This window comes from Sycon ciliatum, chromosome 6, assembly GCF_964019385.1.
Source record: "Sycon ciliatum chromosome 6, ocSycCili1.1, whole genome shotgun sequence".
Classification (NCBI taxonomy): domain Eukaryota; kingdom Metazoa; phylum Porifera; class Calcarea; order Leucosolenida; family Sycettidae; genus Sycon; species Sycon ciliatum.
This window is the reverse complement of record NC_088648.1, coordinates 24,990,214-25,017,931: the sequence shown is the minus strand read 5'-3', so window position 1 is coordinate 25,017,931 and position 27,718 is coordinate 24,990,214. Positions and strand designations below refer to the sequence as shown.

The following is a 27,718-nucleotide window of genomic DNA, read 5'->3' as shown; positions in this document are numbered from 1 at the left end:
CTACACGACGTCGTGTAGTTCTGGTGTTCGTCGATCGCTCGACGTGACATCGAATCTGTCACATCAATCATCATGAACTATGCCACGCATTCCGGATTAGCGAGCGGTCGGAATAACCGAGCGAGGCGTCATGAGACCCGCTGCGATCGATGCTGACAATCTGAGTGCACCAAACAATCAGCTCCTACTCGGAGTACTACTACTCCTACTCCTACTCCTACAACCTACAACCTACATCCCCGTTCCGACTTCGAACTGATTGATTGTTTCCGGAGAAGCTGCTAATCGCTTCCAACACGGTTCCTGCGCGGCTTGCAGGTTCTCCACAGCGAGAAAAGGCCACGCAGCGCGCCGAGCTGTTTCTCTCCGCACAGCGAAGACTTTTGTGACAATGAGGCAGTCGAGGCTTTTTTGTTGCTGTTCGGTTTGAGAGAGAGAGAGCTAGAGAGAGAGAGTTGAAAAAGTCATTGAAGAATTTTGTTGTTGTTCAGTTTTAGCGCAAAATTTGAAAATTATTCTCATTTTCCGCATAGCACCGCATTTGAAATATTTTGTGAGGTTTGACAGAGGTGCTCTCTACGACCATGTCACCCCTCCTAGTCCTTGCCTCTATGGCCTATATGGTCGCTATCCTCAGCTCGAGCGGTAGCGCCGCTCGGAAACCGAACACTAAATGGACCGGCGAAGCGGAGCTGGGTAGCGCACTTAGCGGCGGGGATCAGTCCGTGGCAATAGTGTTGTATTGCAAAACGAAAAATCAAGGTGAGTGAAGAATTTTTTTCAGACAACTTTGGAAGTGATCCATTCACACTGTGCAATCATGCAAACTAGCGAGTGACTACATATTGCGCTTTGCTCGGTCGCCGATGCGAAATGGAACATGATGCTAAAAAAGCATCTACAATCGTAAACTGTCTACATGTAATTTTTCTATTCTGTTGGTTGTGTTTCTCAACGCAATTGTAACGCGGACGTGCAAACTTTACTTTACTTTTTATTGCCTTATTGGAGGATACACCTCTTGGTAATCACTGAAAATAATTAAATTATGTTCAGTGATTACCAATTCAGAACTGTAATACCCCATTGCACAATGATGACTATCTGGCTGCTTGCAGGCTGGAATCACTGGAGCGTTCAGTTCACGAACCCCGCATGTTATGGCTCAGACCCCACTGAAAGTCTGAGTAGCACCTTCTAACTTCTGGTTGTGTGTGGGTGTGGTTGTGCATGTGTGTCTGTGTGTGTGTGTGGGGGGGGATAGTTACGATGCCAACACTCTCCTCGTTCCCCCCCCCCCCCCCCCCCACCTCGGAGTCCTTCGCGAGGCTTTGCAAGCCCACGAGTGGAGCAAACTACCGCACGAAGACGACGACTCGGAACGACTCTGAGCGTTGGCTCATGAAATGTTCGCTCTGTTGTGGAGAGTGAAGGACCAGTTCAAGTGGCAGCCATGGGAGGAATCGTTTCCGATGATAAGCCAGCTCCATAGCTGCCGGAGATGGCTCTCTCGAACATGGTCCCTGAGTTCCTGACCTAGTAGATCTACCTCTCCTCGTCTTTCCATATTGTCGGCCCCGCAAGGGGACCCGTGACCGAAATTGCAGTGTTTTCCAGGACCAGGTGTGGGGGGGGGGGGGGCTTTATGCCCAACATGTGTGTGGGTGTTGCGTGGGTGTTGTTATTATTGTTGTGTGTGTGTGTGCGTGTGTGTGTGTGTGTGTGTGTGTGTGTGTGTGCATGCTTGCTTCTGATGACCGCCAGCTAATCGTCCAGACAATCGTCTAATTTCAGTCGCCGATGGAGCTACTTCTCGACTCCAAGACTACCCAATCAAGATATACCGAGTAAGCCATTATAGTCGCACACATGTCCTGCCTGTACAAATGCTACACTGCCTGTATCATCCCTCACACCATTTGAATTATACACCACTACCCAAAACGGTCTCTGCTACAATTCTTCTCAATACCGTTATGTCGCGTATTAAAGCCAGACATATTCATGTGGAAGCCGATGTAAGGGCTAGGCTTCTATTCAAACCAGGTATTTCTATGTGTGTCAACACTAAAACCAGGCTTATGTGCCGACAGTGTATCTTGAAAATCAGGCTTGTATTCGAAACAGGCTTCTAACGTTATTCAAGATAAGCTTTAATACAAGACACTACAGTGCAATAATTATGTAATTTTGAAGCTGTCCACCTCGCCACACTGCGCTCTTGGCCCACATTCACCACACCGTAGCGAGGAAGTTCCAAATAGCTGTCTGGAGGATACAGAATATCTGTCCAAGAGCGAACTTCCTCACTATGGTGTGGTGAATGTGGGCCAAGAGAGCAGTGTGGCGAGGTGGACAGTTTCAAATTATTTTACAGTGGCCGAGTCCGTCGCAGCTTCTCATTTACGATATTAATAGTTGTATCCAAATTGTCAATGAAACGGTCCAGAACAAAACTACAAGTTACGCTATAATGTCCACTAACACCACCAGTTACTAAACAATCAGCTCATGCGATAACATTGCACAGTTAGTTGTAGAACGTCAGTACCGTCGGTCAGTGTCGTGCAATGTTATCGCATGAGCTGATTGTTCAGTAACTGGTGGTGTCAGTGGACACTATAGCATAACTTGTAGTTCCTTTGTCCTTTTTTTTCTATACACAAAACCTATGGTTATTTTACACCAACGCATATGGCCGATTGGTTTGCCGGCCTGCCTGCGAATCATGAGGTCCCGAGTTCAAGACCCGCGCTGGTAGCAGGGAGCGTGTAAAAAGACTTTTTACGCGTGTTGAACTGCGCCGACACCCACGGTCAACTGGGTACTCACAGCTCGGAGTGAGAATAACAAGGATGCAGTTTACAGGGTTATGGGCCGTTACACGCCCGATTGGTTGAGAGACTAACCTCCTCTCCCCTGACTCACTTGTGAGGTCTGCATTCGCCACTAAGGTTAACAGGCATAGTGGTGGCCTGCGGATGCGAAGGCTAGTTTGTGTGTTTCTGAACATTCAAGCGATGCCGACGCGGATCCCGCGAATATTATTATTATTATTTTACATGGAGAAGGGCCTCTTTTACGGGCAATCCAGAGAAAACTGAAGGGATATTCATTAATCACTATGTCAATAGAGGGTGGTGGCGTTCCTACGGATGCGGAAAACTCGGCTTCTAGCCGAATCTCACGCGAACCGTGAATTTTTTTAAAGTTTTTTTGTCAATAAGTCGGGAAACCGCTGAATTGAGTTAAATTAAAAAAATGTTATTGTACCTGAAAAATATTGGAGGATTGTTGATGTTTTACCAAAAAGATATTGTCCAATGTAAGATATTAATCCCACATTATTTGTTTAGACATGTTTATGTGGTCACTAAGCACGGGTCTCAATGCACGAGAGAGCGTATGTACTCGTATAGCAAGTATTAGCAACAGTACTTCTTTCACGGGCGTGGAGCTTTATCGGAGTGTTCTCTCTCTCTCTCTCTCTCTCTCTCTCTCTCTCTCTCTCTCTCTCTCTCTCTCTCTCTCTCTCTCTCTTTCTATCTATCTATCGGTCTATCTCTCACTCTCTTTCACACTCTCACTCTCTCTCTCTCTCTCTCTCTCTCTCTCTCCCTCTCTCTCTCTCTCTTTCTCTCTCTCTCTCTCTCTCTCTCTCTCTCTCTCTCTCTCTCTCTCTCTCTCTCTCTCTCTCTCTCTCTCTCTCCCTCTCTCCCTCCCTCCCTCCCTCTCTCTCTCTCTCTCTCTCTCTCTCTCTCTCTCTCTCTCTCTCTCTCTCTCTCTCTCTCTCTCTCTCTCTCTCTCTTTCTATCTATCTACTCGGTCTATCTCTCACTCTCTTTCACACTCTCACTCTCTCTCTCTCTCTCTCTCTCTCTCCCTCTCTCTCTCTCTCTTTCTCTCTCTCTCTCTCTCTCTCTCTCTCTCTCTCTCTCTCTCTCTCTCTCTCCCTCTCTCCCTCCCTCCCTCCCTCCCTCTCTCTCTCTCTCTCTCTCTCTCTCTCTCTCTCTCTCTCTCTCTCTCTCTCTCTGTCTCTCTCTCTCTCTCTCTCTCTCTCTCTCTCTCTCTCTCTCTCTCTCTCTCTCTCTCTCTCTCTCTCTCTCTCTCTCTCTCTCTCTCTCTCTCTTCTCTCTCTCTCTCTCTCTCTCTCTCTCTCTCTCTCTCTCTCTCTCTCTCTCTCTCTCTCTCTTTCTCTCTCTCTCTCTCTCTCTCTCTCTCTCTCTCTCTCTCCTCTCTCTCTCTCTCTCTCTCCTCTCTCTCTCTCTCTCTCTCTCTCTCTCTCTCTCTCTCTCTCTCTCTCTCTCTCTCTCTCTGTCTCTCTCGTCTCTCTCTCTCTCTGTCTCTCTCTCTCTCTCTGTCTCTCTCTCTCTCTCTCTCTCTCTCTCTCTCTCTCTCTCTCTCTCTCTCTCTCTCTCTCTCTCTCTCTCTCTCTCTCTCTCTCTCTCTCTCTCCTCACCCCCCCCCCCCTCTCTCTCTCATCCCCCTTCTTCACAGGTCGATTGCTCACAGTCCACCCTAGATTACTGCAAGGCAAGTGACGAAGCGTTCCCTCGACTCATCCTACACAGGTATGAGCGACACTTATCGATAACATTTCTAATGCCTGTGACTTACTGTCTGCATAGTCCTGCATGCCAAAGAGTGCGCAGGGTAAACCAATCCAGCCTGACCCGATCTAGTCCTCTACCATTGCAGTATGTACAACAACAAAGGTCCCGCGTTTGGGAGAAACTAGGCTTAGCCATTCTGTAGCATCCCTTTCTTTGGCATGGAAGATCGAGAGGTGAAGGCGAATGGCCAGATTGGGTACAGACAACCACTTGAATCACCACCTGGGGTATAACAACAACTCGCAAATAACGACACAATCTTCAAACCTACTCACTATTCGATTGCATACTTTCAACCTCGTGAATATCAACAACTCGCAAATACTGTAGAACGAGTAATTTTAGCAACGTAAAAACCCTAGCGAATTTAGCGATCGACTCATTTTCGCTAAAGTTTCAAGTCGCTAATCCGTTGAGACATTAGTAGTGCACTGGTGACCCGCGAGTAAAATCGCTGCAGATCGCTAAAACAAAACGTCGCTAACCAGTTGACAATGGGAAAACGCTAAAATTACCCGTTCTACAGTAACGACACAATCTTCAGGCGTACTCACCATTCGATTGCGTACTTTCAACCTCGCGAATATCAACAACTCACAAATAACGGCATGACCGAGGGCGCTATTCACAAGGTCGACGGTAGCGGAGCATAGGTATGTACTTGCTATGCCGGAAAAGTTGTTGGAGTAAGTACAGCTGTCGCAGCCACGCCACAACCGGCTGTGCAAATGTGCTTAGAAGCACAGTCGGCTTATTAAGTTTCGCTCGTGCCATGCCTACGCCACACATGATTTTGGCTACAGTAGACTCGTACGCCCAAGAACGTCCAGGCTGGAAATCTAAGAACGCCCCAGCCTGGATTTAAGTACGAACTCCAAGATTTTTAAGAACGCGGCATTTTTCCTTCATGATCTTGTCCGAGTACACGAAAAACAAGTCCGCAACCACGGCCACAAACTCTTGTCGGGTCGTCGCGAAAACATCACCCAGTGCAGCGCTACATACTACACGTGCATGTAAAGTGTACAACCGGTACATGTAGCGCAAAGTGCATTGTACATGAGCGTCACGGGTCATGTTGGACGCGTAAGAACGCGAAATAAGAACGTAGCCTGGGGCGCTGAAAAATAAGAACTTTGCTAGGCTGGCCCTCTGAAACCGCGTTCTTGGGCGTATGAGTCTACTGTAGGTGGCAAATGTGTGTGGGAGATCTTACAACCAATTGGCCAGCAAAGCGCAAAACCTCATTCGCTGCACCATGTTAGGTAACATCTTCTCATGAACTCACGTGCACGTCAAGCTTGATGGACAGTGAAACCTGTCTAAAACGACCGCTCAAAGGACCTTGAAAACGTGGTCTCTGTAACCAGGTGGCCTCCTTATCCAGGCTCATTTGACTGAGAATAATATCCCTTGATCATGGTTGTAGTGGTCCTCTAGGACAGGTGGTCGCCTTATCCGAGTGGTCACCTTGACAGGTTTTACTGTATTTGAAAATGACGATGTTTCATTCACTGTAATTATGCTGGGCTGCCGCTGTGGCTCGGTGTTTTGATTCATCATTTGTTCACTTCAACACATGTGTGCGTATATTACACACTAGATTGAAGACTAATCTGTCTCCGTTCTTTGTTTCATTTTTTGTGTTTGTGCATTCTTCTCCCTGTGCTGTGTATATTGCTGGCCGCATATGATACAGGCGCAAAGGAGAGAATGTTGAGTTGTCGTACGCGGAGACAAGACAAGTGGACGGGCTGATTTCCCGGGCACTGCAGTAAGTACATTTACAGACTGTTTTGCCTCAGACTCTGGGAGTAAGGACGGTCCAGGTTCTGACTCTGTACATGTAGCCTCGTTTTTTTTGCCTCAGTACATTTTGGCTCAACGGATCGTAGCAGTCCCACTATTGGTCAGTGTTAGAATGGTTGTCTGGCAACCACACAGTAGCTCAGTGACAGAGCAGTGCTTTGGCGAGCACACCATAACTATCTCGGTTGTATAACAGTGCAAAAGCAACCACATCATAGCTCGGTGTATGCAGCAGTGCTCCAGGAGCCACACCATAGCTCAATGGCAGAGCAGTGCTTTGGCGATCACACCACAGCTCAGTGATATCACGGTTCATGTTGCTCAGTGTTCAGGGGCGCCAGAAGGTATTTTAGGTTGGTACGGTCAACCACCTGAAGTACAATTTGCTAGTGGGGTTGGGGTGGTTCCTCTGAAATGTTTCCAAGTTTAGACCCCAAATCAGCACACATTTATAGATTCACAGGGTACCTGGGGCGAATAGTGGAACGGTCAATACCATGCTGACCGTAGCGTGTCCGACACCCCTGGTGTCACAACGTCCCTAGTTCAAGACCCTGCGGTGTGATTTTCACGTCTAGGCTTGGTGTTGCTCGGTGTCGAGGGAACCATGGATGCAGCGAATGGGATTTTCGGTCTTTGACCACTTTGCTGTTGGGTCTGGTCTACGCACCTCCCACCGCTTTAATAGGAGCTGCATTTGCACCTTGATCCTAGTGGGCGGTGGCGTTCCTACGGATACGGAAAACTCGGTCTTTAGTCGAGTCTGATGCGAACCGTGAAGTTTTATTTTTATTTATTTATTTTTGGTGTTGCTTTCTTGTGCTGTCTTCTGCCCCAGTTATGTCCTCCTGGATATGCCCGCCCCCACAGAGAACACATATGATCAGTCATCAGATGTTAGTTATCCTAATCCCATTCGTGTACTGGAGACGTCCGAGGAATACACCGAGCTGGCAAAGGAGTCAAAGCAAACGGCCGTCTTCTTCATCCAAACGCCATTTTCAAAAGGTCTGTGTGTGGGGGGAGGGTGTGCGTGTGTCTGTGTGTCTGTCTGTCTGTGTGTGTTTGTGCGCACGTGTGTGTTTGTGCGCTTGTGCGCATGTGTGTGTGTCGGCATCCACCTCTACTGCTGTCCATCGATGGAAAACCGGCACCCTAGCGTCTCGGTGTCTTCCATGTAAAGCTGTAGACATTGTGTGAGCCATGCAACGATTCTTTCTCATCGGAGGGCGAAAGCTCTGGAAAGTCCCGCACATCATGATGTATATCTGAGGACTTGAAAGAATCCGAGGGTTGAGAACCCCCGGATTCTTTCAACCTGGTGCAGGATATCCCATGTACAGTATTTTGCCAGTTATACATCGACCCAATACTTAGGATAGCTATGAATTAAACGAAACCCGCGCTCATGTCACAAACCAAGTAGCAATGTTTTTGTTGCAGAGCGCTTTCTTGTCACATTCTTCAATGGAATCCCATTGCTACTTTGTAGCGCGTGACATGAGTGCGGGTTTTATTTTATTCGCAGCAATGTTTCAGTTATCTCCAAGTCGACTATTCCAACACGTAGGGTCTTGATTTACCCGTTGAATATCAATATGATCAATAGCGACTACACCCTGGCTGTAAGTCAACTGCCCTTACAAAAAAAACTTATAAACTGAACAGTACGCTATCCCGGTATTAAGACAGTTAGTCGTGACTTGGACGTCTGTCTCGCTGTTATTCCTGCAGAGCACACCATGGCGTTGGAAATGGCCTACCATCATGGTTACCTACTGCACTTTGCCTTCACACATAACTGCTTCCACATACACCACTACAGAGATCAATGGTAAGAATCAGAAACGCTCCCATACTATAGTAATTATGATAAGTGTAACTTTGCATGTATGTGTGTGTGTGTGTATGTGTGTGTGTATGTGTGTGTATGTGTGTGTGTGTGTGTGTGTGTGTATGTGTGTATGTGTATGTGCCCATAAGTGGGATCATTTCAAGTCCACCCTAGTTTGGGGATTTCAGGGGGTGTCAGCCGCTGGGTGGTTCAATGGCCAATTGAGTCATCTTTCCAAGATTCCTTTTGAGTCTCTCTCCCCTCTCCCGGGGAGACCCACGTGACCAGTTTTGGCAGTGAGCAAGTACAAGTACAAGTACAAGTGTATGTGTATGTGTGTGTGTGTGTATGTGTGTGTGTATGTTTTTTTTAAAGTATACATACCTGTTGACCCAAGGACTACTTCTGGCTAGGGTAACTATTGTGTACTCAATCATGAATGGTGCTAGTGAAGCCGTTATCAGATCCACTCTGATTTAGCCACCCACAATAGCAGCGAGAAGTACCTTCGCTGGGGGCAGGCGTGAATGCAGTTGGATGCCGGGATGGATACCTTGGTGCCATCAATCCCTTATCTGCACCTTGTCCTCGCCCACTTACTGACGTGTGGTGAGCCCATAAGATGGATTGTTTCCCAGTCTACCCTAGTTTGGGGATTTCAGGGGATGCCGGCCGTTGAGCGGTTTAATAGCCAATCGAGTCATCTTTCCAAGACTCCTTTTGGATCCCCCCTCTTCAGGGTAGACTCACGTAACCAGTCATGGCAGCGAGCAAGTACAAGTACAGTATGTGTGTGTATGTGTGTGTGTGTGTGTGTATGTGTGTATGTGTATGTGTGTGTGTGTGTATGTGTGTGTGTATGTTTTTTTTAAAGTATACATACCTGTTGACCCAAGGACTACTTCTGGCTAGGGTAACTATTGTGTACTCAATCATGAATGGTGCTAGTGAAGCCGTTATCAGATCCACTCTGATTTAGCCACCCACAATAGCAGCGAGAAGTACCTTCGCTGGGGGCAGGCGTGAATGCAGTTGGATGCCGGGATGGATACCTTGGTGCCATCAATCCCTTATCTGCACCTTGTCCTCGCCCACTTACTGACGTGTGGTGAGCCCATAAGATGGATTGTTTCCCAGTCTACCCTAGTTTGGGGATTTCAGGGGATGCCGGCCGTTGAGCGGTTTAATAGCCAATCGAGTCATCTTTCCAAGACTCCTTTTGGATCCCCCCTCTTCAGGGTAGACTCACGTAACCAGTCATGGCAGCGAGCAAGTACAAGTACAGTGTGTGTGTGTTTGTGTGTGTTTGTGTGTGTGTGTGTCTGTGTGTGCGTGTGTGTGTGCACGCGTGTGTGCATGTGTATCTCTTACTCCACAGTCCACAAGCCGAGACCATGCTAGTCATACTGCACTACTACCCAGAGATAATGCAGCACGGTGCCGACATGTTTCTCAAGGACTTCGATGTCAACAGTCTACAGACATTCCTGTTTGTTCATTCGCTACCTCCACTGGTACGTATGTTCACGTGCATTGCATGCCGTAACGATAATGAGAATAGCAAGGTCTTGCTCTTCTGAGGTTTGGCCTCAATTTCGTGTATCTTACCGTTCAACACCAGATTTTATTCAGAATGGCAAAGACTTTCAGAACTGTGAAAAGAAGAAGGACTAAATGTTACGAGTTATGACTAACTGTCCACCAACGTAACCAGATATTACACAGTCAGCGAGTGCGACAAAATGGCACAAAACTGACATTTAGTCCTTCTTCTTTTCACAATAATTATTATTTAATTGGCTCACCATCCGAGTTACACTTTCAGAACTGATCAAGAAACACTAGAAATGTACAAGTACCACCTGTGCAATCCACTATTTTGATCAAGGGACTCGTATAATTATATCAATTGAACATGTGCATTATGTCCAGTGGGCAGAGCCAGTAGTACAATGATCAAGCAGCAATGAAACACTCATCGGACAGCATAACTCCGAGTAACGGCGGAAAAAGACTTGTTTGCTTCATTGCTGTATGAACATGTGCATTATGTGCCGAATATACTTCATCGAAAACTGATACGGTACATGGTAGATGAGCTGTCCGGAGCTACGGTGCAAATCTGAGTTTCGAGCAGTACCCGGTCCCAAGGCGCCCGGATAAGAGACATTTGAGTGTATTTCACTTGTCTATGACCCCGGAAGATACTATTCCATTCAGTTATAACCCTGGAAGATGCTATTCCCTTTGTCTATGGCTCCTACAAATACTGTCTATCACTCAAATGGAATGTGGGCTCTGATCGTGAGCTAAGCCGCCACCCGTGCTACTTTCAAACTGGGGTAATATGTGCGTTCCGTTTCGTTTAACGTGAATGCTGAAGGGGGGGGGGCTGTGGCAGGCAGCTGGAGATTGTTGCCATAGTGACGCTTGGGATACTTTGAATGACACTGATCGAGAGGTGGAGTGTGAGACGAAAACACCTCTGCTCAATAGGCTCAATGCGCATTGCCAAATGTGTAAGGTATGAGTGATGCATGTGAGTACGCTGGGATCAGCAATGCACTGTTCAACACCCCTCACGACCATGCCCAGGTGGCTGTATGTGGGGTGTTATGTGAGTGCGCTGGGATCAGCAATGCACTGTTCAACACCCCAGACGACCATGCCCAGGTGGCTGTGTGGGGTGTTTACGGCACAAATCACGTCTTAGCACACTGGGCTTATTCCGTATTCATTACAGATCATATCACAGTCGGTACTGGATATAGTTCCAAGCCTGGAGCAGTCCAACCTGGAAGACTTGCAGATCACGTACATTGTGGCACCTATGGACATGTTCTTGGAACATCAGACCGACTTCACCGCAGCGGCAGTTACGTACCGTGGCCTCTTTGCAGTCTGCCATATTGACCCGTAAGTCCATGGAGCTTGACGTGTGCATGTGTGTATGATTGTGTGCATGTGATCATGTGTGTGCATGTGTGTGTGTGCATGTGATCATGTGTGCGTGTGTATGCGTGCATGTTTATGAGTGTGTGTGCATGTTCGTGTGTGTGCACGTACGCCCGGGCGCACGTTTGTGTGTGCGATCACCGCTTCAAAAAATGTGTTGGTGGTACAAGTGTTATAGTGTGTCAGCGATTGATATATTTGTTCCGCGTTACACTTAAAGCACAATGATTGTGTAGAAGGATCATGCTGATTGGATGTTGCTATGGTGATGTGAAGATTTAATGTTCTGCTACCTATGCTGACTCTGCTGTGTGTGGTGCTGTCATCATCACCATCATCACTGATGTTGCTACTGCTACTGCTGCTACTGCTGCTGCTGCTACTGCTGCTGCTGTTGCTGCTGCTGCTGCTGCTGCTGCTGCTGCTGCTGCTGCTGCTGCTGCTGCTGCTGCTGCTGCTGCTGCTGCTGCTGCTGCTGCTGCTGCTGCTGCTGCTGCTGCTGCTGCTGCTGCTGCTGCTGATGGTGGTGGTGGTGGTGGTGGTTCTGCTTCTACTGCTGGTGGTGCTGCTGCTTCTGCTGCCGCTGCATTTCATCCAGGTCCGATAAGAAGCTGGTGGCCCGCATTCCCGAAGTGAAGAACTATTTGGCGGAGAACAGCGCACCGGTGCTCATCACGCGGCGTAGTGGAGAGGTATGTCGTCAGGTTAACACAACCGGGACGCTGACACCTCGGTGCTATCCGGACCCCGAAGTTACGGGCACTTCGGTCTACCGGGCACCCTTTAGGCGAGTTTCAGTGGAAATATTACTACTCTAGTGTCACTTTTTGTGGACATATTACTACTCTAGCCTGCGTTCGTTTTTAGCTACCTGGTAGAGTAGAGTAGAGTCACTCTACCGATAGAGGTAGATGGTAGAGGCAAGTGTACGAACGCTGTTCTACCGGATCTAGTAGTTTACACGATGTGTACGTGAAATGTTTCTTTTTTTTATGGAGTTGTGTACAAATCCTTGATCTTGCTGGAAATCCCGTAGCTCTACCAACTTCTACCGGATTCTACCAACTTTTTCCCGGTAGAGCCGGTAGAGGAAAGTAGAATCTACCCTTTTGAGTAGAATTTTTTTTCAAAAACCGAACACCTCTACCGAAAGAAGTAGTTTCTACCCAAACCTGTAGATCAAAAACGAACGCCCCCCTAGTGTCACCAAGAGTACATAACCCCCCAGAGTGTGCAACTCCACTATGGGTGCTGTCCCGACAGAATTTCAAGTTGACGTCATTTTGATGATGCAATGGGCACTGTACACGGATTATCAGACGAATCCGGAACCTGTGTTTGACCGAAGCCGATCGATCCTGTACAAATTATTGCAAAGAAAAACGTGTGATGCGTTGACACCCGTACACATGTTGTAAATCACTGCTGCAAGGAGCATTGCGTCATAAATAATGACGTCAACTTGAAATTCTGTCGGGACAACAGGGTATGTGGGAGTTGCACACTCTGGGGGGTTATGTACTCTTGGTGTCACTTTTTGTGGAAATAGTGACATCATAATGCCATTTTCTATTGTCTTTCCCCATCAACGGAAGCGGAAAGGTGGTTCTCGACCAGGGAGTTGTACGACTCCTTGTTCTTGACCTGCCCGGTACGCGAACCCGTCGAATTTTTTTCCCCATCAAAATGTATGTGATTTGGAGTTACGGATGTTTCAAAGCTACTGCTGCCTGTACACACTGTCACATTGAACCTTGGAAAACGAAATTTCCGCCGCAACCATTCAGGGCAAAAACGCCCAGGCCGAAAATAACGGAAAATATGTATGCGCCAAAAAGGTTTTTACTTACAGTATGTTGAAGTGATCCTGTTTGTTTGGATGCTGTGTGGTGTGTTGTCTTTCTGGCCAGCACCGTAAGCAAGTTAGCGGCACTACAACCTACCAGGAACCACTCTACAATCATAGCACGTTGGAGGATCACTTACGTCATCTCATCGAACAGCTCTCGCATACAGGTGTGGGCTCTGCGTGTCTGCTCATGCCCGTGTGTGTGTGTGTGTGTGTGTGTGTGTGTGCGATTGTGTGTGTGTGTGTGTGTGTGTGTGTGTGTGTGTGTGTGTGTGTGTGTGTGTGTGTGTGTGTGTGTGTGTGCGATTGCGAGTGTGCATGTGTGTATGTATATATGTGGCCCCGTGTGTGCGTGTGTGTGCGTTTGCGCACCCATGTGTATGATCGCGTTTTCCTAGATGCCGCCAGTTCAAGAGCATGCAATGCAATTGCTGAATAATGATTTTATACTTCTTGGGTGCATCTGAAAAACAAATTTCTTGCAGACATCAACCAGCTTCATGTACATGCACACAAGTCCCACACAAGTCCCACACAAGCCTCACACAAGCCTCACAGACAGGTACTGTGTATTCTCCCGAATGCCATGAACGCTGAATGTGTTTGAAGTTGCTGCTGCTTTGCTATTGTTTTGCAGACGAACAACGGCCCAGCCTGGATCAAGTACAGTCAGTGAGCGCCGAGGACTGGGATAGCTTTCTGTTCAACACTCGCTACACAGAGCAGCATGTCTTTACTATACAGTGCGATGGTGAGGAGGCAGGCTGCAATCAGCCGTGTGACGGTTTTCTCCTTTCTCTCTCGCTATTCTATTGTACCTTCTTGCCATTAGTCACTGCTGCGTGGGGCTTTGAATCAATCATGGAGATCAGCCGTGTGGTGTAGACCAGGCTAAAATTAGCGGCGGTCAATTCGTCAGCCTTGCAAGCTGTTGAACGGTGTAATCCCTGCCAGTTGTTGTTGTGTCTAGCATAGCGTGTTCGTTATCATCGCTTCCGCGATGCCGGGCATGTGTAAGGTGTAAGTAGTCAGGCAGAGGCACAGGGAGGGTGGGGGAGGGGAATTGCAGTTGGTAGTGTAGCCGCTAGCGCGGTAGGAGAATGGGAGAGAGAGAGAGTGAGTCACTTGGTAAGAGGGTGAGTGAGAGTGCTAAGGCGAGTGCTGAGGAAAGGGGAGGGGGGGGGGGGGACGAGTTGGTCGGGGAGTACAAAAATGACTTAAATGAGTCACGGCAAGCAGTGAGGGAGGGTGCGAGTGATTCTGGGAATGAAAGACTGAGTCAAAGTACTGTAAGGCAACACATATTCGGCGCATATTTGTTTTCGGCTATTTTCGACCTGGGTATTTGTTCTGGCCAAAATTTTATTTTGCAAGGTTTAGTGTGACAGTGTATACAGGCAACTTCAGTACAGGCTGAAGTGATGACAGGAATGAATGTGCGATGGCAAGCGGTGGAGGAGGGAGGGACCGAGAGAGTCGGGGAGGTCCAGAGTGGGCATACGTGGGTGGGTGGATGGCTGGGGTGGAACCTGGAAATGCTCAAGCAAGCAATGAATGAGTTGGTCTCATTTACTGTGTCTGTAGTTGACTAGTTCGCCATGACTGTACTCGTCTTGTAGCTGCGAGGTAGGTAGCTAGCTCCACTTCACCCTGGCAGCAAACTGCTTGTTGGGTTGACGGGCCGTTAGCCTTACTTAGCCCAGTGACTACTTAAAATCGTTGCAACTGCAGATCATTGGCATTCATTGCCTCCTGTATCTGGCTGGTAATCAGTAGATCACGTACTACATACCGCTAATATTATTGTATTTAGCTGACGTTTGGTTGGGCGTTGGGCATGCCTACTGCGCTGACGCCTTCTTGTTTCCGGTCACTCTGTCACTGCGCCCAGATACCTGCAATACAAACATCTTCGGCATCTTCTTTCAAATGCACCGCTCCATGGTACTGGATCCGGAGGGTGAGAAGAAGGCGACGCTGGTGTTCCTGGACCGACCGTCCAGGTTCTATCCGGTCTTCCGACATCATCATCATCGCCAGCAACGGCCGGATACCTACTCCGGAGAGTGGACGTTCGACGCACTCATGGACTTTGTGGACGAGTACACCGGGTACGTACATGTAGTATCATTGATTTTGATGCAGCGTTCCTCCTTTATTCCCAATCGAACATGGTTGAGCAAGCGGTCACGTGCTCCTGCGTACACCAGTCACCTGGTCATCTCGCCAGCAGGGTACAACTTACTAGCCTGTTTGACCTTTTTTGGGTGCAGTCCTGTCACTCGAGTTGAACTCGAGTTGAACCTTGGTGTGAAAGTTGTCGCCTGCTGGCGTGGTGACCATGTGATTTGGGCACCCAGGAGCACGTGACCACTTATTCAACCATGTTCGATTGGGAATAAAGGAGGAACGCTGTATCGCAGCCTTTTCGGACCAAAACCAGTCGACTCAGCGTCCAAAAGACTACAAAATATGGGCCAATCGCGGTCATCCGTGCTTTTATAAGAACGAAATGGCGCTTTTAGTGACATTTTGCATACAAATCCCCATCTAGTAGGGCGCAGTCACCCAGTTTCGGTGGAAGTGCGCAAGTTCGATTGGGATTCAAGTAGGAAGGGAGCGTCTCAGCTTTCTCGGACCAAGACCATTCGACTCAGCACCCCGAAGACTACAACTGGTGAAATTTTAATTTTTGCCTTAACTTCCCCTTTAAGTACTGTGACCTGCCGTTGTAAGGTTCTTTGCAACCAGGCTTCACATGCCTTCTATAAAAAAGAACAATGGGCCTATGTGTCCTGTGCAATGTGGTCTATGCTTCCTGATTGTGGCGTTCAGCTTTTCGGAATGGTAGATTCCGGAATTGATCCCACTTTCAGTGCAAATATTATGTCACCAGTGACTCTTCACCGTTCTTGATGTGGAAACCTGTTGTGTGGGTTCCCCTGCTCTGTTCAGGTTGAAAATTGGCCGCCAGCCGCCGCAGAAGGTGACGGAAGAGAATCCGTTTGGAGAAGGTAGCGTGTTGTCCGTAATACTGCTGCCTGTGCTTTGGTGGTCTACATGCTGGCCATGAGAGCATTGCTTGATTGCATCACACAGACCGCATCTCACCGTACAGTTCTACGCCCGTTAGTACAACGTCGGTTACAAGAAAATCCTCATTAGTAGACGACGATCCAAAATCCCCTGATGCCTGAATTGCGTACATTCATGTCCGGATAGTAGATAGTACTCGTTGTAAGAAGAACCATTTGAACACCCCCCCCCCCCCCCCCCCCCCCGGTTATCTAGTAACAAGTAACGAGACCTGTAGTTGTGTTTTACATCGTAAGTCAAACGGACAGTCGTGCCCGATGAATGTTATGATGACAATGGAAATGGAGACAGGAGAGAAGACATGATAACTATGATTATAGCTTGGATAAGTGGAGTGAAGAAAACAGTGAACCTAGAGATCTCTTGGTGTGAGGACCCTGCTAGCATTAGCCATGAAGGTAAACTTTCGATAGACATTTGAAAATTGAAATGGTATGTCGTAGGATAGAGCTTTGAAGGCACGAGCTGAAGCTAGGAGCCTGAGTGACGTGAACGGAAGCTAGGAGTGTGGCATACATGTTACCACATATCTGTCTACTTGTAGTCCAGGTAATGCTCATGAATCCAGCGGATTCCGTGCCAAGCGGTGCGGGGAATAGCGCGAAATACAGTCCACGCCCGTCGACTCGCGGTTGCCTTGTGCCCGTGGCGACACCCATGTGACATGCAGTACAATACAATTTCAGCTGTGGGTACTGATGACAGCACGTCATACAGTAAACTGCCTAATGTTTGCTATTTCGCAAGAAGAGCATAACGCGAATATCAACCATCAGGAAATCAAACTCTACAGTTGGTGTGTGTGTGTGTGGCCATAGTGACCCGCGAACATTTGCCATCGTAAACTCGCTGGTTCTAAGAGATTGCGAACATTTAGTGACGCGAATATTGGGCGGTTTACGGAAATTGTTTGTATGTTTTGTCTTACTGGCTGCCACAGAGGAGGCACCACCCATGGAAGATGACGATGAAGTCGCCCTATCGGCTCACGTCAAGTTCCAGAGCATGGGCGTAGGCTCTAAAACCAGCGTTCCTGAGCTGAAGCATGCACAGTTCCTGGACAACCAGTTTGCCTCCGGACCGGAAGAAGTGATCGTGCTACATTTCGCCAACTTCTGTGAGTAACCACTAAAACGGGTGCTTTGGGCATAGAGAATAATTATTGGGAGGTGGTGGATATGGGTGGTGTGTGCAAGGGGAATTGGGAGGTGGTGGATATGGGTGGTGTGGGCAAAGAAAATTGGGAGGTGGTGGATATGGGTGCTTTGGGCAAAGAGAATTGGGACGTGGTGGATATGGGTAGTGTGGGCTACAGCCGTAGGTAGGTGGTTGGATAAGGCGATGTGCTGTTTGATGTGCGTGCCTAAGACATGTTATTCAAGCGGTAAAATCAGCTGTCTGCGTTCCTGGAAATTTGGATTGTATTTAATGTAAAATTATTTTTGTCTGTGTAGAGTCTGCACTCATGTTATTCGAGTGTGCGTGTGTGCATGCGTGCGTGCACACGTCTACATGTTTGCACACATGAGCATGCTCTCGTTATGTGTGCTTGTGCGTGTGTGTCTGTTTTGATGACCGTGTACCACTGTTGTTTGCTCTTCGTTGTTCCCCCTGTTCAGTCTCGCCCGTCTCTAAGGCATTTGTACCCACCTTTCAGAAAGCTATGGAAGCCATGGCAGGTATGGTGTGACTAGTGGCTGAGTAGTCGATAACTTTGTCTGCGCAGACGCCGAGACCGGTCGGCAGAGCAGTCTGGCCCCACCACCACTTCTCGTGCCTATCCGGGGAATATAGTGGACTTTCGTATAAAAAGAACACATTTATCATGGTGTCCTGCACAGGGCTGCCATGATAGAGAGCTAGGCAATGAATGCAAAGCCTGGTGTTTGAATGTAAAGAATTGTTTTGTCTAAGCTAATGCCTGAGAAGAAGAGTTTGGTGCGACTTGGGCGATATTGTGGGGATTGTGTGTCACTCCCTACGTGGGAGCTCGCGCTTTTCCTGCCGACTTTGAGTCAGTCAAGTGAGAATTCAAGTCGGTAGGAAAAGCGCGACCTTTCACGTAGGGAACGACACACGAGTGCCTGGGAGTTGTATGACTCTAGATGCGCTCAATCTCCGGACTTAAATAGACCTCCCGTATTTTTCGGAGTATAGTGCGCACCTTTGTATAATGCGCACCCCCAATCTTCATTGGGGGTGCGCACTTCAATCTTCATTGAAGTACATGCATTTCATATTCGGAGCATAGTGCGCACCTGCGATTTAGGGCCTAAAATAGCACATCTAAAGTGCGCACTATACTCCGGAAAATACGGTATGTGCATGCTGTTTCGCTTCTTCAAAAAACGGACAAGTCTGCGGCAGCAGTAGTGTCATCGTCAGCATCATCAGCAGCAGCAGCAGTATTTTATTTTCCATCGGATGCCTGAACAGTGCCGAGCTCGTTTTTTCAGAGGGCCGATAATAAGGCAGAGAGGGTGGGTGGAGATAAAACCAAAACAGTGTCAAGTGAAATGAGTAAGGCGCGGTGGACAGCAGGCCCGGGGAAATCAAGCGTGTTCGTCCGCAGAGCAGCGGGAAACGTCGGGGTCCGGTTTCACGCGCCAGTATAGCAGACCTGGGTGATCGAAGGTGGTCAGCCATGGGCGCGATGGTAGATAGTGTGCAATTTTGCACTAAATGATTTTGGTGGGACATGAGCAATCGGATCACTCTACAATGTGCTGACGTACGATTATCATAATTGTGTGTTGATAGGCCGTGTCAAGAAGCTTGGCTTTTGGGCCCAAGTTATTCTATAAATTGTGTGGTTCAAGCCCATGTCCTGTGTATGCGTGCGTGCGTTTGTGTGTGTGTGTGTGTGTGTGTGTGTGTGTGTGTGTGTGTGTGTGTGTGTGTGTGTGTGTGGGTGTGCGTGTGTGTGTGTGTGTGTGTGTGTGTGTGTGTGTGTGTGTGTGTGTGTGTGCACGTGCATGTATAGATGACAGCTGGGTGAAGTTCAACTGGGTGAATTGTGTAGATTTGCATGATATCTGCGAGCCGTTCAACGTGAAGCGATTCCCGACGGTCGTGTTCATGTCGTAAGTTTTGAACCTGCTTGTTATCACCGTAGCTATGGCAACAGAGGACTGCATTACATCTACAGGGGGGGGGGGGGGCTGTAATAAAACAATTTTCAGAATTTTCAGCCAAAAAATCGTGTCACTTCACATGTGCCGGGATCTATCGTACGGACATCTCACCAGCATGGTGTGTGGACAGGATGGGTCATGTGACAGTGTACTAGGGGCATCGGCATGTACTGCGTCTTAGTGTGATAGCCATCTGAAGTATAATTTACTGACGGCTCTGTTTGCACGAGTCACAGAGTACCACGCATCAGGCTGCAACTGATAGTTTCATGCCGGATGGCAATATTCAGACAGCTGATCATGGACTCCGCTCTCTGACACCTCTGTTTAGAAACTTTGAAATTTCGAGCCCAAATCGGAGGACATTTTATTGATTCACGGCGACCTAGAGCGGATAGTGCTACAGTCAAAACACTGGTATAGTGACCTTGGCATGTCGGTCACCCTGGGACAAGCAGTGGTACTGCTGTGCTGATGTGTTCTATGCTCTACCACTGTGTTTGATTAACATCAGATTTCCTCGCTCATCTCGTCGCTACTCCGGTGCTCTGGAAGTTGATGAGCTGGTGGCAGCCGTGCGTCAGTAAGTAATTTGTGTGTGTGTGTCTGTGCGTGCGCGCGCGCGCGTGTGTGTGTGTGTTTCTGTGCGTGCGTGCGTGCGCACGCGTGTGTGTGTGTGTGTTTCTGTGCGTGCGTGCGCGCGCGCGTGTGTGTGTGTGTGTGTGTGTGTGTGTGTGTGTGTGCATGTGTGTGCATGTGTGTGCGGTCACACGCTGTAAAAACCTGTTATGTTTGCTGCAAGCCACGCAGGAGTCCATTGCGGGACGAGACAAGGACTGATTCATTTTACGAGTATACGAATATAATACAGATGAAAGAGAGAGAGAGAGAGAGAGAGAGAGAGAGAGAGAGAGAGAGAGAGAGAGAGAGAGAGAGAGAGAGAGAGAGAGAGAGAGAGAGAGAGAGAGAGAGAGACAATTCTGCTGCTGCTGTTGCTGCTGTTGCTGCTGCTGCTGTTGCTGCTGCTGCTGCTGCTGTTGCTGCTGTTGCTGTCACTTTCTCTAAGGTTCCGTCGAAACCACGCTGTGAAGCTGAATAGCATGGAGGAGTTCACGTCCTTGTCGAACAACCTTGTCCCTCAGCAGTGGGACAGACCACTTAGCAGGGTGTCCGTTGTCGTCGCTCTGCCTCAGCTGGAAGATGATGGTTAGATTGCATGGCATCAGATCTAGCTAGATTTCATAGGTTCATACACCCATGAACGGCATCCTGTACATGTACGGCCAACTTTGCGTATAACGACACTCGGCCGGGCATCAGAAACGTGTCCTTATGCGCGAAATGTCCTTATACCCGAAGTCTCATTATATGTATACAGGTAAAATGGACTTTGATCTGGGCATGGAAACTCTGTCGTTATTCGCGAATTGTCGTTATATCCTCAGCCGTTATTAGCCAAGTTTACTGTACTTGTGTTTGGTCACTGCCGAAAACTGGTTCTAGTCCGGTGCAGATGATCGCAATTCTTGATATGGGGTCCTACGGCTTGGCTCCACGTGCTGTACCCACTCTGACGCCGCTGCTGAGGGTGTGAAAGTTGAACGTGTTTGCCATGCACCGCAGGGTCATGTGCACACCCGTCTTCTGCAGAAGTGAGCGCACCACCGACCATGTCTCGTGTCGTTGCATTTCTTTTTTCATTTTTATTTCTATTTCATTCCAGTGCATGCCCATGAGCTCAAATCTGGTTAGAATTGAAGAGCAAAAGGGTGATGAGACCTAGGGCATGATCGATTGGGCAAATCCCGAGCAAGTGCGCTTCGAGTGAGCGTGAGCGTTTGGTCGAATCTGATTGAATCCGGAGCAGGTGTACTTGGAGCGGAATCCCACCACACCGGCCCCCACACCGGGAGTGGCCGGAGTGGAAATGGACTTTGGCGTTTTTGGACAGCTTTCACAGAATCTTTGTACAATATGCGTACATTTTGCGTACTACACCCTTGTTTTGTTCGATTGGGCCAGCGTTGCTCAGACCACACCGCCTGCTCGCACTAAATCCAGATTCGCCAATCGATGACACCCCTAGTGCACTCAGCGGCCGACCTGACGTCTCGGCCTCATAGTGAGCTAGATGCATGCTGTGCACTGTGTGGGATTATCTGCTGTGTTGCAGACCTGACTGCTCTGGACGGTCTCGGATTGAACTTCTCCATCACGGCCACGGTTGCATACGCGCAGGGAGAACTGGCCAAGCAAATGTAAGAGCCCGCTTAGCTGTGGCGAGCTCCGGCAGCTTGGCAGGCTACCTTCACACTTGCTAAATCTCTGAATGCATTGATTTTCGTCAGTGTTTAATGGGAGTTGTATTGATTTTCGTGTGCATTTTGGGTAATCGGGTTGTCTGTATTTCTCTTGACTTTGAATGTACGTCAAGCTGAGGTCTTATTGTACAGTCATGTGTGTGTTAAGAACTCAGATGGTGAGCCAAGGAAAAAATTGTAACATGGAAAATGTGGGCACAAGTTATGCGATTGAGTCCAACCAACGGAACCAGATTTTGAACAGACTGGTTCAGTTGGTGGACTCGATCGCATAACTTGTGCCCACATTTTCATGTGTACATGTGGAATATTTTTCTTCAAGTATCTCCTTGGTATATTTCTGCTATTGCCTACAGAAGCAATGGTGAACAGCTTCCGTTTGCAATTGTCCTGCGACACAATGACTTGCACCAGTCAGCAGTCAGGCGGCAGTTGAGTTCTCAAAGGCCACTGAGTGGAGTCGAACTGGCTGGTCTGGTGAAGCGAGCCGCTCTTCCGCTTGTGGTACGGTCGTGGAGATATGTGTGTGTGTGTGTGTGTGTGTGTGTGTGTGTGTGTGTGCGTGTGCGTGCGTGTGCATGTGTGTGTGTGAGTGCATGTGTGTGTCTGTGTGTGTGTGTGTGTGTGTGTGTGTGTGTGTAAAAAAAAAAAAAAAAAAAAAAAAAATGAAAAAGACCAAAAAAGGGATTCACTGGCCAGAAAATGTCACTCCAAATAGCTGTATGGTGTAGACCAGGCTGAATAGTGACGGTCAATTCTTCAGCCTTGCAAGCTGTTGAATGGTGTAATCCCAGCACAAGTTGCTATGGCTTCTGCCGTAGCATTGCTATCATCGCCTCCGGCGATGGGCGTCAAAGGTCAATGGTGTGTGTGTGTGTGTGTGTGTGTGTGTGTGTGTGTGTGTGTGTGTGTGTGTGTGAGGCTGCGTTTACACGACAACGCATGGCCAGTTTTCCGTTTTCAGTCCCGCATTTCTCAGTCCCGCATTTCTTAGTCCCGCATTTCTCAGTCCCGCATTTCTTTTTTCGTTTTCGTGCGTTTACACGATCAAAGCTTATCCGAGGTGGTCTCGGTTTGTATCGTTTTCGCGCGTCTACACAGGAGCAAAGGATCCGCCAAAGTACGTCATTTGCCAAGTGTTGTCGTGGAAGCACCAATCACACTCAAGGAATAGTTGAAAACAGGCCACACGACAGCATAACGAAAATTGTAAAAACAATTTGTTTGATTGTCGGATCCGTGTGAACGGCCGAAAACGGAACAAACGTGACGGAAAACGAGGCCAGCAGACCGTTTCAACTGTTTACACACCCAAATTTATCTGGCAGAACATTTCCGTTTTCAAATTCTTCCACCTTAGCCAGCGTTTTGGTTTTCTTCCGTTTTGGTGTACAACCGTTACGTTTTGCTCCGCGTACCGTGTAAATGAACCATGCATGCATCCGAGAGGATTTTGTTGCGTTTTCACCCCCAGCGTCGCCATGTAAACGCAGCCTGGGTGCGTGCGTGCGTATGTGTGTGTGTGTGTGAGAGTGTGAGTGTGCGTGTTTGTGTGTGTTTAGTTAATACTTACTGGTTTGTAAACTTTGCACTTACCCTGTCTTGAGCATCAGTCCCCATTATGCATCTGATCATCATGAGTCTTAGCAGATCACCAAACATTGGCTTGCCAGAATGTCTTTGACCTGCGTCACTGTGTCTTCAATTAGCTTGTGCCTGTGTGTGTGTGTGTGTGTGTGTGTGTGTGTGTGTGTGTGTGTGTGTGTTTGTGTGTGTGTGTGTGTGTGTGTTTGTGTATGAGCGTGTGGGCTTGCGCACACGCACGTGTATGTGTGTACATGCTGGACGTGCATGCGTGCACATCCATGGACTGTGTGTATGCATGAACAATTGAACATGACTGTCCTCACTGCTCTACTGTACTGCAGGGTCAGCTGTCTCCAGCCACACTCAGACTGTATCGACCCCGCACTACTCGCCTGCTGGTGTTGTTCAGCGCTAGTGATCTCAATGATCGCTCACTCTGGTCTGGTGACCCTGGCCATGGGGAAATCCCCGACATGAACTTCATCTTGCCCCGGGCTCTCCTGGATGCAGCACTCATGTACACGAACGGCTCGCTGAGCGTGGAGAGGAAAGACGATGAACAGTCACCTCTGGTGTTTACATGGATGATGGGGTAAGGATGTGTCTTGTGGTCAGAATAAGCAATTATGCCGTATATTCTCTATTATAAGCACAGGTCTCCATTACTAGCACAGTCTCTAATACTAGCACACTTTGAGCACCTTTCGAAACATTATAAGCACGGTCTCTTTTGTTAGCACGGTCTTGTTGGAAATCAATGCGGCATGCATGATATCTAGCACGTATTTCTTCTTTCTCTGTATGGATGTATTGGTTGAAAAATATAAGCACGGTCTCCAATATAAGCGCGGTCTCCAATATAAGCACGGGGTAGAGGGGTGTTGAAAAAATATAAGCACGGCGCTTATAATAGAGAATATAAGGTAATAATATTAAAGATTTTCCTTTAGGCAATGATCCTGGAGGGTGGTGGAATTTCTGCGGATGCGGAAAGCTTGGCCTCCGGCCGAGTCTCGTGCGAACCGTGACTTTTTTTTAAATAAAAGCAACAACGAGGAGACGACAAGTTTAGTTTCTTGATCAGGAGTACGGGCTGAATTGACATCTGGTTATTTTGAATTTTCCTTGTCAATTAATTCGTACTAACCTCCAACCTGAAACACGCAGATAGGCCTTGGCTGCACCTCGCGACTCAATTTCATCCGAATTTTTACCCAGGACGGCAGCATCATTCATCCTCCCATGAAATCCAGTCTTGTGGTGTTGCCAATGACTGTTTGTGTGTTGCGTGTTGGAGGTGAGTTGCAGTAATGACAAGCCTACAGAGCAGCTCCACAGTCCTCCAAAATTGTTCTAAAACTATTGAATATTCTAAAAGACCATACTGCACTGACAACCTGGATCTAATTTTCTTTTTTCCACGGAGATGTTCCTCTGACCAAAATACATGGAGTGCATGCGCCGTAAGCCTCTTTGTATACGGTTTGTGTGGTGTTCGTATGTGCGTGCAAACATGCTCTTGTCTGTGTGCTTCATTGCACAGAACTGGTCCACTAGCAGCTAGTATCATCTCAACGTACATCTCTCCGCCAGAGATGCCCTCTCTCATAATACTGGACTATGAAAAGGTGTGTGCGGGATAGAATAAATAAAACAAGACCCAAAAGTAGGGATTCACTGGCCAGAAAAAGCAACTTCATAGCTGTGTGGTGCAGACCAGGCTGAACAGTGGGGGTAACTTCTTCAGCCTTGCAAGCTGTTGAATGGTGCAATCCCAGCACAAGTTGCTATGGCTTCTGCTTTAGCATCGCCATCATCGTTTCAGGCGATGTGCGTCAAATGGTCAATGGTGTTTGTGTGTGCATGTGCAAACTGTATATATATATATATATATGTGTGTGTGTGTGTGTGTGTGTGTGTGTGTGTGTGTGTGTGTGTGTGTGTGTGTGTGTCTGTATGTTGTTAAGAGGTGGTGGAAGCATTCTTATGAGAACTTGCTGACACGCACATTTTGCTCTTTTTTGTATTTCCACCTTTTGCATCGAGAGTGTAGTGTCGTAGGTGAAGGTGCGTCGTAGGTGCTTTGTCTTCACACGTCACATGTTCTATTTTCCCTTCCAATGAGGTCCATTTTCATAGATGTTGCCTGGGCCCCCGCAGGCTGGCCGTGAAGTACTCTAGACCAAACATGCGTGCTGTTAGTTTGAAGTATAAACTGCCAACGCTCGTCTATTTGACTGTGCGTGCTGTCTCATCTTCCAAATCTGCAGAATGAGGTGTTTCGCTTCAGCTACCAGTGGGGAGCGTCCACAGTAGCAGTTGACAAGTGGGTGACAGCGTACTTGAACGGACAACTTACTGCAAGCTGTAAGTTTAGTGGAACCTGTCCAAGACGACCGCTCAGGGGACCTTCAAGATGTGGTCTCTGTTACCAGGTGGTCTCCTTATCGAGGGTCATTTGACTGGAAATAGCATTCCTTGGTCCTGGTTCCAGTGGTCTTCTTGGACAGGTGGTTGCCATATCCGAGTGGTCGCCTTGACAGGTTTTACTGCAGTGCAATGTTTGTCCAGTGCCATTGCGGCTAGTTTGGCCTGGTACTTTGCATTGTAGTTGTGATTGCAGGACCGGCGGAAGCGGTTATTGATTGGTCCGGCAATACCCTAGCCTTCCATACAGTTTGTGTGAGGGTATACACATGACCTCTCAGCAGTAACAGGCGTGTAGCACCGCCGTTGGAGGTGGTCTGGTTGTAGGGGGTCTGGGGTGTCCCCGAGAGTTTTTTGAAATTAGGGTGCAAAATCCTGCATTCTGGGCACTTCTGGGCAAAAAGTGGTCCGGCCAAAGCCGGACCGGCTGCTACGCCCTTGAGTAAACACACGTTTCTCGCCTAAATGTTGGTCTGGCCATGGCCTGGCCAATCGGACCGGTTCCGCCGGGCCTGAATTGCACACAATTAAATACACGTTTCTCGCCTAAATGTTGGTCCGGCCATGACCAGGCCAATCGGACCGGTTCTGCCGGGCCTGAATTGCACACAATTCCTATCCGAAAGTGTTGTGCTGCCATGCAAATAAACACACGGTGGAATATGCAAGATCAAGACAGAGGCGTGTGCGTGGGCTGAAAAAATATTTGGTGTCCCCGGCTTGAGTTCTTTTTCTACTCTCTTTATTTCTCTGTTTCCATCTATATCCATCTACATATCCATCTGTCTGTCTGTCTGTCTGTCTGTCTGTCTGTCTGTCTGTCTGTCTGTCTGTCTGTCTGCTCTCTCTCTCTCTCACTCTCTCTCTCTCTCTCTCACTCTCTCTCTCTCTCTCTCTCTCTCTCTCTCTCTCTCTCTCTCTCTCTCTCTCTCTCTCTCTCTCTCTCTCTCTCTCTTTCTTCCTACCCCCCCCCCCCCTCTCTCTCTCCCTGTCTCAATCTTTGTATGTATACATCGCCTGGCTCCGTCTCCTTACAGTACACACATCATTCTTGTCTTTATTATCGCTATCTGCAGCTGTCCTCTACCCCGGCAAGTGGACACCGCAGAAGGAAGGCTACGACTTCCTCTCCAAGGCCGTTGAACGCGGCGAAGCGGTGGGCACGAACCCCGCCGACACACCCGCACCGGGTACGCAGAAGAAACGCTCTCGCATCTCGACTCGCGGCGGCAGTACACCTGACCCTGACCAAGACAGTGAGGGCAGCAGTGCGATGCCTGTACACGACAATACAGTCGATGTAGATGAACAGGAGCAACTCGATACGGCCGAAGTGCCCAGCGACGAGGTCATCGACACGCGGGAGGGTGAAGACATTGATCAGAGCCACGACGACTCCGTGTGGGACCCGCAGTACGATGGCGACGACAACGACGACAATGCTTGGTCTGGTTCTAACTCTGACTCCCGCACAGGCTTCTCTCGGAGCGAACGTGTGCAAAGTGTTCACGAGCGCGATGAGCTCTGAGAGCAATTGTCCTTCTCAATTGTCCCCAGCCCCCCCCCCCCCCCCCAACGTTCAAGCATTCAGCCACTCTGCTATCTGTCTTGGAGATGGATATGAGTATAACAGTGTGTTATGACTCTCATGGTGTGGTATACATGACTATTGTCACAGTATTGTGTCTATATTTCCATAGCCGTCGCTGAGTTCGGTTTTATACGAGAATCATAGTGGAGTGTTCCTATCTTTCAAATTTCAGATTTGCTTGTCTAACACACGAAAATTCTTGAAAGTATTTTGCAGAGTTCCGAATGGCAAACTGGCTACTCACTCTGATATCCGCTGAAGATGATCTGCCCGAATCTCCATCCGGGCAAGCGTGGTGTATTGGACAGCTATTATTCTACAACAGTATTATGAATTTATGATAACCAGCTTTTGATAGCAGTATTCAGCAATTATTTAAAAATGTACAAGTAATGTCGTAGTTATGCGGGTATGCTGTGTGTTCTTGTTCAGGATAACAACGCTGATCGCTCTACCAGTTTCTGCTGTGTGTTCGTGCTAACAGTTACGCTGTGCTCTCTGA

At 48.2% G+C, this 27,718-nt stretch overlaps 1 protein-coding gene across 1 annotated transcript; it reads left to right on the top strand.

Moving 5' to 3' along the window:
- Positions 1-257: 257 nt before the first annotated feature.
- Positions 258-27,718, top strand: LOC135819765 (uncharacterized). The gene is made up of 24 exons (XM_065333028.1): positions 258-762; positions 1,765-1,847; positions 4,498-4,571; positions 6,313-6,387; positions 7,261-7,430; positions 8,157-8,256; positions 9,635-9,770; positions 11,000-11,172; positions 11,810-11,903; positions 13,122-13,227; positions 13,698-13,811; positions 14,952-15,171; positions 16,016-16,074; positions 17,097-17,273; positions 17,776-17,835; positions 19,140-19,239; positions 19,805-19,873; positions 20,357-20,496; positions 21,464-21,548; positions 21,968-22,115; positions 23,540-23,790; positions 24,742-24,826; positions 25,469-25,565; positions 26,702-27,718. Exons 1-24 carry the CDS (start codon positions 585-587, stop codon positions 27,151-27,153), a joined length of 3,246 nt encoding a protein of 1,081 aa, XP_065189100.1. The 5' UTR covers positions 258-584; the 3' UTR covers positions 27,154-27,718.

What these genes read in the sequence shown, in the direction of transcription:
- LOC135819765 (XM_065333028.1), top strand. Translation starts at nt 585, where the DNA reads ATGTCACCCCTCCTAGTCCTTGCCTCTATGGCCTATATGGTCGCTATC. An exon ending in CTGGTGGCAGCCGTGCGTCA is followed by an intron (nt 19,874 to 20,356) that starts GTAAGTAATTTG and finishes ACTTTCTCTAAG; the next exon opens with GTTCCGTCGAAACCACGCTG. An exon ending in GTGTTTACATGGATGATGGG is followed by an intron (nt 23,791 to 24,741) that starts GTAAGGATGTGT and finishes TTCATTGCACAG; the next exon opens with AACTGGTCCACTAGCAGCTA.